Raw genomic sequence first — 12,625 nt, 5'->3', positions numbered from 1 at the left:
GATCGAGTACACAAAGTTGTGTGCTGATCAAGTCCACCACAAGAATAATAAAGATATTCGTCATGATTTACTAAAGGTTTAGTAAATGTGATTATACTTACAAGATTAAGTGTAATTCTGAATTGATTAAAGGGTTTAGATCAATAGCAGAACAAATAAGAAGAATCAAGTAGGCAGAAAGATAAAAGTTTCTCTATTCTAAGAGAGGGAGAGTACCTTTTATGCTTTATGATATGTCTTAATGATTAAGAACCATATCTCAATTGATCCTCTAAGTAAGTCTTAGTGCAATTGTATGTCTAAGAAGAGGAATCAAGAATTGAAGAAATGGTTAAATCAGAAAGTGAATCATACTTCGTTCCAAAACAAGTCTTAGAGTTAAGATTGTGATATTGAGTGACAAGTATTAGGAAGGTTTATAACATTCATCAAATATGGAAAGTTGTGATGTCTCGGATAAGACAAAGACCAACTACGACCAATTTATGAAGTGTTTTGATAAAAACTACACTAACTCTTGAATATTTGTTTGTCAAGAAATGTTTATTGACAAGAGAATCTTATATGTCAAGGAGTCAGTAGGAGTCTTAATGGTCTTGAAAGGTTTCAAGAACAAATCAAAATAGACCTTATTGATCATCACTAGCACACGAGTTGAGGTTTACAACCTATCGTGTTGACATTATTTTGTTTCTGTGCCGTTCCAATTAAGTTAATTATGCATGTGAGTTTTATGAGTTCTCATTTGAATGCATAAAAGGCAAGGACCTTGATCAATGAAAAGTACATTGATAGGAAAAGGTGAGCTGCTTAACTACTTGGAAGACATGGTGGGCAGCTGTGTTACCATAAGGCAAAGAAATCAAGATTAAGAAAGTTCAGTCCATATGAGTTTGAATTTGTCGTAAACTTTGGTTTTGAAAAATTCACATGGATAGGAACACATACACCATTAAAATCTAAGTGTCGTAAGATTCCCTCCTTCATGAAAATGACTGTGAGGAAATGTTTTCACTAATAGAGATTTTAAGTAAATAGTGATTGTGAAATTGTATTCTCGAATTCGATTATGGTTACGGTATCCCTTTCCATGATTCGAATTGTGAGATTTGGCAATTAGTCTTAATTGTTTGGACACATATATGAGCTATCTAAGGCAAAGGTGTATAAGTTTAAGAATCCTTGATAAAAGATTATCAAAGCATTAAGTATTAGAAACATGAACTTAAGAAATTCAATAGGTATTGTTTTTCTGAAAGTTAAGTTGTTTCTTAATACATGTCAAAGCTAGTGGGAGCATAAGTGTTATGCTTATAATAATCATCTTGATAGTGGGAGCATAAATGTTATGATTGTATGGTTATTAAGGCAAGTATTGCAAGTTAGCAATACTAATTATAGAAAACAATAGTCATACCTTGCAAAGTTGTAAGGGTTGAATAGTTGTTTTGCTATAATTAAGGGAGAGAATATTATGTTTCATTTCAAATTTAAAGGCTTAGGTTGTTGAATGTTAATAAATTTAATCAAGGATACATAGTGTGTTTTCAAATTTCGATTATGATTACGGCATTCCTCTTCATAGTTCGAATTGTGAGAACATAGCACATAAAATATTATGGCAGAAGATTGATAAAGTATCAGATCTTTATGTAAGACATTATGCATCGTGTCCCATATGCTTCGGGTATAAGATTCTCTTATCAAGCGGGTGGGTGATGTTGAGGGTCAAGCGGGTGGGTGGGGAGAGAGAGTATGGGTCTTTTCCGATGGTGTATTTTCCGGCGAGAGAGGAATGGGAGGAAGGGTACGAACGTTTTCACCAGATTGCAGATCGGAGGGGTTAGTTTAAGAGAAAGAAGATGGGATAGGATTTTTTTTTTTTGAGAGAGAGAGAGAGAGAGAGAGTATTTTCTTTTTTCTTTTATTTTTAATTCTTTTTAATTGTTGTAATAAAAGAAAATTAAAATATTAAATAATCAGGGGCAGAATGGTAGTACCCGGTCTTATGACAAAATAACATCAATTTTCCCAATTTATGCAACAAAATGGTTTACACTTTACACAAAATATGCAATGACATTTTATTTTATGACTAAAAGATGCAAATATTTAACGACTTACTCGTTTAGTTGCACAAAGTTTCGGGAATAGGAAGCATTTTTAGATAAATTGGTAATAAAAAAATATTACATAAACCGGCAAAAGAATAGAACAGTACTGTATAAATAAACATAAAACTGGCAATGGATTTCCACTTAGAATATTGCATATTTTGGTATTATAATCATATACATTGACCATTGTTGTATGATTCATCTGAAAACCCACTGTTGTGCATAAATAAGAACTAAAGACGAACGTTATTGCATAAACATGCATTTTAACACTTACAAAAAATACATATGCCCGAATCCATTTTTCTCAAAATAAAAAACTTCAAAAAGAACTAGAGGATCTCAACTCCAAAAAGCAAAATATGTTGTTATTTATTCTTATTTCATTAAAATGAGAATCTATCTTTGAAAATATCTCAATGAGGAAAAGGAAAAAAGAACAATTTGTTACACGATTACCCATACAAACCATCAACATTACACTCCCCAAGAAAAACTTTAACACTTCGAGGCGAACCACAATCACCTTCTGCAATGATAGCTCGATCATTAGCAGCCATGTGTGCAATAATCTTGTACACCATCTCAATCTGCCAATAAAAAAAAGTGATTTGTTTGGGGTTAATAACAACACCTCAACTATATATTTTATAAAATATATTTTTTTTAACAGCACTTGATTAAAAAAAAATACAGAGCCAAAATGGGATTAACAAAATAGAAATGTTGAAGATGACATAAATAAATACATACATCTTCAGGGGAATGGCACCGATCAGCTACTTCCTCAATTGATAATGGTTCCACAGGATCCTTACAACTGGGAAATCATACAAACAAAATGCTTGTGAGTTTACGTATTTGCCTCTTATTTTGTTATCATTGAATTCAAGCCCGAAGGGTATTTAAGACATTTTGCTAGCATATGCATACAGACATACAGTATACCTGGCCTCATTGAGAACGGAAAGAACCCGTTTTTGTAGAGCCAACACTTCTCCTGCTGCTTTCTTTCCGGCTTCAACTCCTGATGTAGTATGCTTATTATATATTATTGTTTTTTATTTTTTTTTACTTAAATAAAAAAGAAAAAAGAGTTAAATAATACCAGGTTGATGGTAGGCATTGATGTTGACAAGTGATGCATAAATACCAACGGCTCTTTCATAAAGTGCAATTAAAGCTCCCACTGACCGCGGGTTCACTTCTTGCACAGTCACAGTAACCGACTCCCTCCCATTTGCATACAGCGCTGACCTTGTTCCCTAACCAAAAAAAAAAAAAAATCAAATCTAATTTTATTCCACATCACTTTTGCTTCTTCTTAGCACAACAAGGGTAAAACGGTCATTTACTACCTGCAACATTCCAAACAAGTAGTCACCACAAGTGACACCTGGTTCAAGCTCCCAATCGTGACCAGGGGGTCTATCACGTAATACTTCAATGAATGTTGCAAAGAAATTGTGCACACCATCTCGAAGCTGTTGAATGTATCTGTTACATTGCAAATTTAAATAATAATATCAAAATAATAATATTAATAATAATAATCATAATGATGGTTGTGGAAACCTACGCATGTTGATCTGTGCTCCCTTTATTTCCATACACCGTAAGCCCTTGATTTACCTATGAAAAAAGAGAAGATAAAAATAATTATTGCCTAAATTGGTTAAAAAAAGTGCAAGTTTATAATTGTTTTTGCTCATTGCATACTCTATTGCCATCAAGGTCAAATTCCTTCCCAAGGGATTCCATCACCAGCTGTTGCAAATATCTGCTAAATAACAGAAGGCTATCCTTGTAGGGAAGTACCACCATATCCTGTTCAAATATATATATAAAAAAATTATTCATTTTTGGAACAAAACATAATAATTTCAAAAATCTAATGTTAGATTTGAATAAAAAAAAATAATGATTTACTAATTACTATTTACAAGTACCTTTGATCCTACACCATCGGAAGCCCAATACCAACATAACGCCAGAAGAGCTGCAGGGTTTTTCTTCACCTAACAATAACACCAACAGCATTCAGATTTTATATGCAAGAAATAGCAATGTACTTTCATTAAATTGTTTATTACAGCTTTGTATTTTAAAAAATATTCCCAATTTTAGCAATGTCATATCAAAAAAGAAAAGAAAAATGAAAGTAGAATGTTGTAATAGAAAATATGAAAGTACATTGCTAACTTTAACTCTATTAGCTATTATTATTAATATTATTATTGTACTATACCACAGTAGTCCTGTTTGCCTCATCCATTAGTGATGCACCCTCGAGCATTTCTTTGATGTTGATTCCCTGAATACAACAATACAAATTTACAACATCTTAATATTTGTATTTAGATTAGAGGGAATGTTTTATTTATTTATTTATTTTTTATAAAAAAATGAAATGAGAACCTGAAGTGCTGCAGCAAGTAGACCAACAGCAGACATTTCAGAAGTTCTTCCACCAACCCAATCAAACATGGGAAATCTAGCCAACCACCCTTCGATTCTTGCAGTGTTATCTAATAATGATCCCTCTTGAGTAATAGCAACACCCTGTAAATATTTCTTTAATTAGCATAAACAAATTTTATATATTATATGTAGAATTGTAGATACAATATACAGTTTTGACTCTAGGCTGTATATTATTCAGCTATAATTAACCAATTTCTTATTTACACATAAAAGCAGAAAGAAGAACCTGAAGATCAAAACCTGTTTTGCAAAATTCAGCCCAGCATCACGAAAAGCCTTTTGTACTTCTAATAAACCGTTTCTTGTTTCTGGAGTGCCTCCACTCTGACTCAAAATTCAGAATCAACATTAAGCAATTTCATGTTATTAAACCAAAAAAAAAAAAAAAAAAGGAAATATATTTATATAAAAAATATATATATTCAGACCTTTGAAACTACTATTACAAGTGTAGATGCTAATTCTGGTCCAAGTTGTGCAATTTGATGGTCAATTCCTGCTGGATCTGTATTGTCGATGAACCTTATCTGAAAATCAGTCCACATTCGAAAAAAGTTATGTGTTATTCTACAAGTTTAAAATAGAAGAATTAAAATTATGACATAAAAAATAAATATTACCTTGAGAGGAGGATTATCAGGTGCTAAAGCCTCAGCGACAAACTGTGGTCCAAGAGCAGAGCCTCCGATTCCAACTGAGAGTATGTGTGTGAATCGACCTTCTGGAGAAGAAGGAGGTTTTATCTGAAATCATAAAAATATAAAACATTTTTACAACCACAATTTTATATGTATTGAAATCAAATAAAACTCGTATCAGTTATCGATTTTATGATTTCGCAAATTTTTACATGTATGTGTAGCTATAGAAGTAGTAGCAACATAATCTTGACTATAAAAGTCAAAGCTTGGTGAGTTAGTTCCAAGTCAAAGTACACGTTGCTATCAATGATCAAGAAATCAAATTATCATGAAAACAATATTTGGGATCCCAATTTGAGTGTTCTATTTGCCATATTTCGGTCAAGTTTAGGGTTTGCTTCATCTAAGTTGAGAGATTTGAAATGCTGAATACAAAAGAAAATGAAGATCGGTAGAGAAAATAAACTAACCTTACCCACGATGATGTCTTCGGCGAATGTAGAAATGGCTTCAAGTGTGTTTTCAATCTGCAACCTCAAGAACGAATTAGGGGATAATTTAGGGTTCCTAAGCCAATAATGCCCCACCATTCTCCCTTCATCTGGATTAGCGATTGCACCTTTTTCCAGATCCTCCATAGCCTGGAAAGCCTTCATAAACCTAGGCTCCATTTCCTTCACAAACTCGTCGGTAAACCCGACCCGACTCACATCCAAATACAAACCTAAATCCTTATGCTGGTACAACCACTCTGTGTATCTCTCCCAAAGAACTTTCGGGTCTGTTTCCAGCCCTTTCTTCGCCACTGACTTTCCTGGTACCCCATCACCGGTTGCAGCAATCTTTGACAGACTTGATGGAGCATCACGCGCCACCGAATGCGTCAACAAACTGTGGCTACTCTTGCTACTGATACCTGAAAAGGAAATTTTTAAGTTGTCTTCTATTCGAAGCGGCGACGAGATCATCCATGGCGATTGGATTCTTGGTAATGATGGTAAGTTGGGTTTTGGGATCAAATTCGATGATGATGAACACAACCCCGATATCGACGCCATGGGAGAGCAAGGCGAGTGACAGAAATCGATGAAACCGAGGGGGGTGTTTTAGAGAGAGAAAGATGTTGCCATGGCAATGAGGCAGGCTCTTTGAGGAGGGGTTTTTGGAACCTTGTATAGTAATGGTAAGTGGGTCGTTGATGAATTTTCAACTCTTTTCACTTTCTCTCTCACACAAAAACACCCTGAAAACGCAGTGGTATCTTCTCTCTTACCTACGATGATTGGTGGAGGGAGATTTATTTTATTGCAGAATAACCCTTTGAGAATATCGAAAGGACGGAGGAGTCCCTTGGGATATTCTTTCTTTGTACTCGAGTCAATGCAAACATACATGGCTCGTGAGTCATGACTCATGTGACATAAAGGGTGCATCAATAATGACTCTTCGTGAGTATGGATAGATGTATAACTTAAATACAAAATGTATTTTTATTTTTATTTTTATAAGTGAATTAACATGATTAAAAACTTAATTTAAGTATCCAATGTAATATTTAATACTACAAGCAACTTATTTGGTAGTAAAATTCCAAAAAAAGCTTTTAAAGCGGTTCTTTGTGCTTGCATCCAAAACAACATGAGACAAACCCACTTTCCCATTCAATCGAACATCAAAGACCAAACACATGGAACATGTGTGTAAGGTAGCATCCAATTGTGAAAGGTGGGTCCAATGGCTTCGAATAAGCTTTTTAGAATATGTATATATGTGTTGGTTATATGAGGATATCAAAATTCACACAACACGATAATATACACACATGAGAAAACCCAATATTAAGTCAGGGTCATCATAGGAGGAAATCAAGAAGCAAGTGAGAACATAGGAAAATCAACATAAATTCTCAAATATCATAATGCAAAGTTGAGAAATCAAGTTCTCTATCTTTATCTCTATTTGTATATAAGCAAATTTAAGAGAAAAAGATCATAGCAAGACCAACATGTGCTTGATCTCAAATAGTGTTGAAGTACAAGTTTTGTTGTGACTATCTAAAACGTGTGAAGATGTACTTTGTAAGGTTGTGTTTTTGATATACCGAAATTGGAGAGTTCGTAATGCTTCTTCGGTATTTGACATATGATGAGTTGAACATACATAACCTCCACGCATAGGTTAGTGAAGGCAAACAGTTATAACACACTATCATGTGGGCCATCTTACTTGTCATTATATTATTGGTTGTTACCTTTCATCGAGTTAGTTTTTTTGTTAGTATAGGTTAGATAGTGTTTAGTAATGTTCTATCAATTCGTGTTATATGCTTGTAATATTTGAACTGTAAGCATTTTCCAATCAACATTTGAGCGTATTTGTTTTCGTCTTGATGTTCATTTAATTTTGCACTATATTTTGTCATGGATCCTTAACAAAACAAATGGTATGCAGGATTGTTCAAACTTTGGAGGGTTTCCTTTTCATTTTTCATTCTTTAGATCTATCTTTGTCGCAAATCTATTTTTTAATTTGAAATCTTAAGATACTAAAGTTTTGGCAATTCAAATCATGTTTTTGTTAATGGGAACCGGTTACAATTCATAAGTGTTGGTTATAACACTCGTGCTCTGATTTTCTAGAGCAATACGAAAGTTGGCGATTCGCATAGAAGATTATCTATATGCTCTTGATAGCGATATTTGATGATCAACTGAAGTTGCACCTCACAATCATTGATCAACTAGTCTCATGAATCTTATAACTTGAATTATGGTTTCTAATCAAGATTATACAATCTTTCATCCAAAAATAAATCGAAAATGTTTTTCTTTGTAAACAAGAATTGAGGTATCAACTTCAAACAAACTGTTTTATTCATATTCAAAAATGAAAAACAACAAAAGAGATGTGGAATCGATTAAGAGATATGTATGAAAATGCAAATAAGAAAAGGAAAACAAAGTTATTACTTTTTTTATTGAATCTCGTGATTTCAAACAAAAACCTAAGAATTTATTGATCGGATTTTTGTAAAGTTTAGTATGTTGTTGTACAAACTAGAAATATCATGTTGTACAAACTAGAAATATCAGGAATACATAAATCTTAGTATGAAATCAATGTAGTTTTTATGTATTCATTAAGGGCATAATAGAATTTTATTTCAATACGGTAAAAGGACATGAGAACATAGGCTTGTATACGTAGTTTGATTTTTTAGTGTTTTTAAAACACATGAAGAAGACGTGTTGGAAGAACTGAAAGAAAATCTTTTGGAGGACCTTTGGCCCTTATTGTCGAATGGATAAGGTGTTCAAATGATGTAAGGTTTAAATTCTATCCACAAAGGGAGATTGTTTAAGTGTAATTTTTGTTGTGGATGTCTTAAACATATGAATATGTACTTTGTAAGGTTATGTTTTAATATACAAAAGCCGTAGAGCTTTGCAATAGTCCTTTAATATTGGACATGTGATGAGTCGTAATGCACCTAACCTCTAGGTGTAAGTTAGTGAAGGCAAATGGTTATAACAACTATCATGTGGTTATCCTAGTTGTTATTATATTATTGGTTGCTCATCAAGAAAATTCATAAATTAAAGTCATATAAGTGATAATAAGTGATGTCTTACATGTCTCACAATAATATATAATGATTTTCCAACTTAAATGAATTTTCAAGGTCTATTATTAAGTAAACTATATTACTATAGAAAAAAAGCTTGGTGTAACTTCCATAATGTTCAACCATTTTTTTTTCTTTTGAATATAATTAGAAAACACGAAACCATTTTTTTTAAAAGGAACTTAATATCCATTTTATTCAAATATCATAAAACATAACGTAGAGTTCAACTGAAGTCTCAAAAACATGATGTAGATGCGAGTATAGTCACACACGCCCTTACCCTTCTCACCAAAACAACCTAAAAACATATAAACATGACGAGTAAGCACAAAGTTTATTGAGTTCTTCAATATACCATATATTTCATCACATATACAATGCATACCAACTAAGGCTTACAATCTCATTGTAATACCTCCATTATACTTGGTTTGTAGGCTCCCAACCATCATCTCATCAGGAATGTAGGCTTTCACCATCATTCCATTTGACTTGTAGGCTCCCAACCATCATTTTATCGGACATATAGGCTTCCGGTCATCATCTCATCGGGCATGTAGGCTTACGGCCCAATACCGTTCCACCATCATCCCATACGAAGGTATATGATCCTTTTATATGACCTTCTAATTATCCTAACATAAGACTACGCTAGTATAATCAGTCACATAAACATCCTACCACATAAAGGACATATCATGTCACATATAGTATAATAAAAAAAAACTCACTTCAAGCTAGAAATCCAAGTCTCACACGCAAGACTCCTAAAACAAATAAACTAGAAAAAACCACCCAAAATCACTATTAGACACATCTCATTAACTATTATCAATAAAAGGTCAAATATCAATCCAAAACTCCATGTTCATCAAAGTTTAACCAAAACTCAAAGTGGTTAAAAGTCAACGGTCAACAATCAATGCGCAACGACCAGCTCATGGTCACATCGTGACAACTACGGTCCAAAATAGTCTCGAACCAGGCCACACTTCATGTCGCAATCAAGAGTTAGTTGTGTCGTGCTTCCTGGGCAAAATATCCACTTTTGTTAAATACTTTGTCACACCCCCAAACCGGAACGGCGGAAACATTTGGGGGCAAAGGACGTCATGTACAGTATCATAACAATGCACAATAGTAAAACGAGCAACAACATCCATTACATTAATAGAATAGTTAATACAAGTGTGTTCTTTGAATAGTTTCAAGACACCTAATATATATATATATATATATATATATATATATATCAAAATAAAAGACGAGTCTTGAACATGCTCCGTCTTCTCAAAACCTAATCCAGTGAACCTGTTTACTTGTGACCTGAGAATACAAGTCATTTTGAAAGAGAGTATCAACATTTAAGTTGGTGAGTTCATAAGTATTTTAGTGTTAAATGTTTCCATTTGTTTCATGAAAATGTTTGTATCTGTATAGTAAAAATGTTTGTATTTGTCTAGTGAAAATGTTTGTATCCTCCCTAGAAAATCCTATATTTTTTGCTTTAAAATGAAAAGTAATCTTCTACCAAGACTCAATTGTTTGTATGTTCTGTTCACTTGAAAATGGTGTGAAATGTATGTTTGTACTTGAAATAGTATAAAAGTATGTTTTCCATATTTGTAGAACTATCTTTACTCGAAAATAGTATGCATTTCTCATGAGAGAATATCACTGTAAGAACGTAATGGAAAAATGAAGGTTTACAGTAGTATTGTATAAAAAAAACCCTACTGATGTATTAACTACCTTGTAAACAACGGGTTAATTAAGGTAAAAATGTGATTAGGTTATAACGATGCTTGATTGACTAGTATAAAACACGACGTTCTTCAGGTGTCGAAAATGAAATGACATTTGTCACCCGTATACCTGCAGGTCCCACTGTAGCTAGCAGCAAGGTGCGGGATGGTCAATCTCATATAGATCTATACACAAACTCACGCTCTCCCTCCAGGAGACTCTGGTTACAAAACGTGACATAGCAAGAATATTGATATGCCATGAAATAGTATCTCACATTTAGCTATCTTGTTCTTGTTATAGTATGTAAGTTCCTTCTTGTTCTTGTAAATGAATAGTATACTTTGTAATGAATATTAGTAGTATGTATGTATTGACTCATGTAATGTTTCTCCATTCTAGTAAATAGTGTGTATTGATCCTCTAAACTATACCTATTATAGTTTACTAGTATGTTTGTTTGAACTGTTACTGATTTGGAGAAAAAGACTCAATTGCCTAATGTCTGCAACTGAGTTAAGTGTGTACCTTGAAAGGAAATTTTAATATTCATGTATATATTTAGCAAGTATAACTATGATTTAATCAACCGTCGAACTAGTGATCGTACCCTAAGACCACAACCAAACAACGAATAGGAGTCAAGGTATTTAGCATTAGTCCTAAGTTCGTTAAATCATACTTATACAAAAATATATAAATGAATACAATTTTGAGAATAAACATCAATCTAAAATAGTTTAAAAGAGTTTTTGAAATAATTTTAACAATTTATAAAAGCATAAGAATCCTTTGTTTGTTTGTTTTCACATATAAATGATTAACACAATTATATTGTGTTCTACTTGTATTTTGTATTCCCCCCCCCCCCCTCCGCATAAAAAGCATTTAAAAAGGTAAATTGTAGGGGTATGAACTCACCTTGTGTGAGTGATTCGTATGAAAGTTCGATATAGGATGATAGTTTCCCCGAGTTAGATCCTGAGACAAAACAAGTCCTAAAATGCAATTCACATAGTATATATGTATACAATTAGTGAATAGAACCTCAAAGACATTAAGGAAACAACCTAGGATGTAAGAATTACTTACAAAAGAGGTGTTCGAAGTGAAATCAATTGACTGCTTGGAGTTCACGGCTGGCTTCGGTGTTTACGGCCGTAAATGGTTCACGGCCACTTGAAGATTCAAAGGTTTACGGCTGTAAACCCAGAAATGAAGGGTGTTTGATCGATGAAAAGAAGAAGAACACTTGATGTTCTTATCAAGATCCAAAGGTGAATCAATGATCCTTGGATGATAGTTGAGAGAAAACTAGGGGTTTTCGGTTGAAGATCTTGAGAGAAAAATCTTGATTTTACGGTTACAAGTGAAGAAGTGAGGAATATTTCAGTCATATATATATATATATATATATATATATATATATATATATATATATATATATATATATATATATATATATATATATAAGGTAGAGTTTGCGGTCCAAAGGGGTTCACGGCTACGGTTTACGGCTACAAACCGTTTGCGGTTCGAAGGTTTACTGCCCATGCGAGGGTTTGCGGCTCGGGTGAAGGTCCTCGGTTCCAAATGTTTCCCTCAGTTAAACACACAACACCTTTTGATTATAAGGTTTATACACCTTATGACTCATTAATCTAACCATAAGGTAATTAAAGAAATAAGTTTGACCTTCATTGGATAAGTTTGACTTTAGTTGACCAAGTTTGACTTTTATAGGATTGAAATTACGGGTTATCACATCATCCACCCGTTAGAGGGAATTTCGTCCCGAAATTAAGTCTAAAAGATACACACGGACTAAGGGAAAAGATGAGGATACTTATGTTTCATTTGATCCTCTCGCTCCCAAGTGAATTCCGGTCCCCGTTTTGCATTCCAACGAACCTGCACTATTGGGATACGGCTTTGTTTGGTTTGCTTGACTTCCCTATCCATGATCTCTACCGGTTCTTCCACGAAGTTGAGACTCTCATTGATATCGA

General features: G+C 33.4%; 1 protein-coding gene across 1 annotated transcript; it reads right to left on the bottom strand.

The window, feature by feature from the left end:
• Nucleotides 1–2,468: 2,468 nt before the first annotated feature.
• On the bottom strand, nucleotides 2,469–6,469 carry PGI1 (phosphoglucose isomerase 1). Its single transcript, XM_079018877.1, has 14 exons — nucleotides 5,713–6,469; nucleotides 5,222–5,344; nucleotides 5,030–5,128; nucleotides 4,842–4,925; nucleotides 4,536–4,679; nucleotides 4,366–4,431; nucleotides 4,067–4,135; nucleotides 3,837–3,944; nucleotides 3,697–3,749; nucleotides 3,476–3,614; nucleotides 3,226–3,382; nucleotides 3,066–3,144; nucleotides 2,871–2,937; nucleotides 2,469–2,707 (listed from the first exon to the last, which is right to left on the bottom strand). The coding sequence occupies exons 1-14, from the start codon at nucleotides 6,298–6,300 to the stop codon at nucleotides 2,573–2,575; spliced, it is 1,911 nt and encodes a 636-aa protein (XP_078875003.1). The 5' UTR covers nucleotides 6,301–6,469; the 3' UTR covers nucleotides 2,469–2,572.
• Between the last annotated feature and the right edge of the window lie 6,156 nt (nucleotides 6,470–12,625).

Source organism: Lactuca serriola, chromosome 9, assembly GCF_051521515.1.
Source record: "Lactuca serriola cultivar US96UC23 chromosome 9, Lser_US96UC23_V15, whole genome shotgun sequence".
NCBI classification, from domain to species: domain Eukaryota; kingdom Viridiplantae; phylum Streptophyta; class Magnoliopsida; order Asterales; family Asteraceae; genus Lactuca; species Lactuca serriola.
This window is presented reverse-complemented; position numbering and strand designations above follow the sequence as displayed.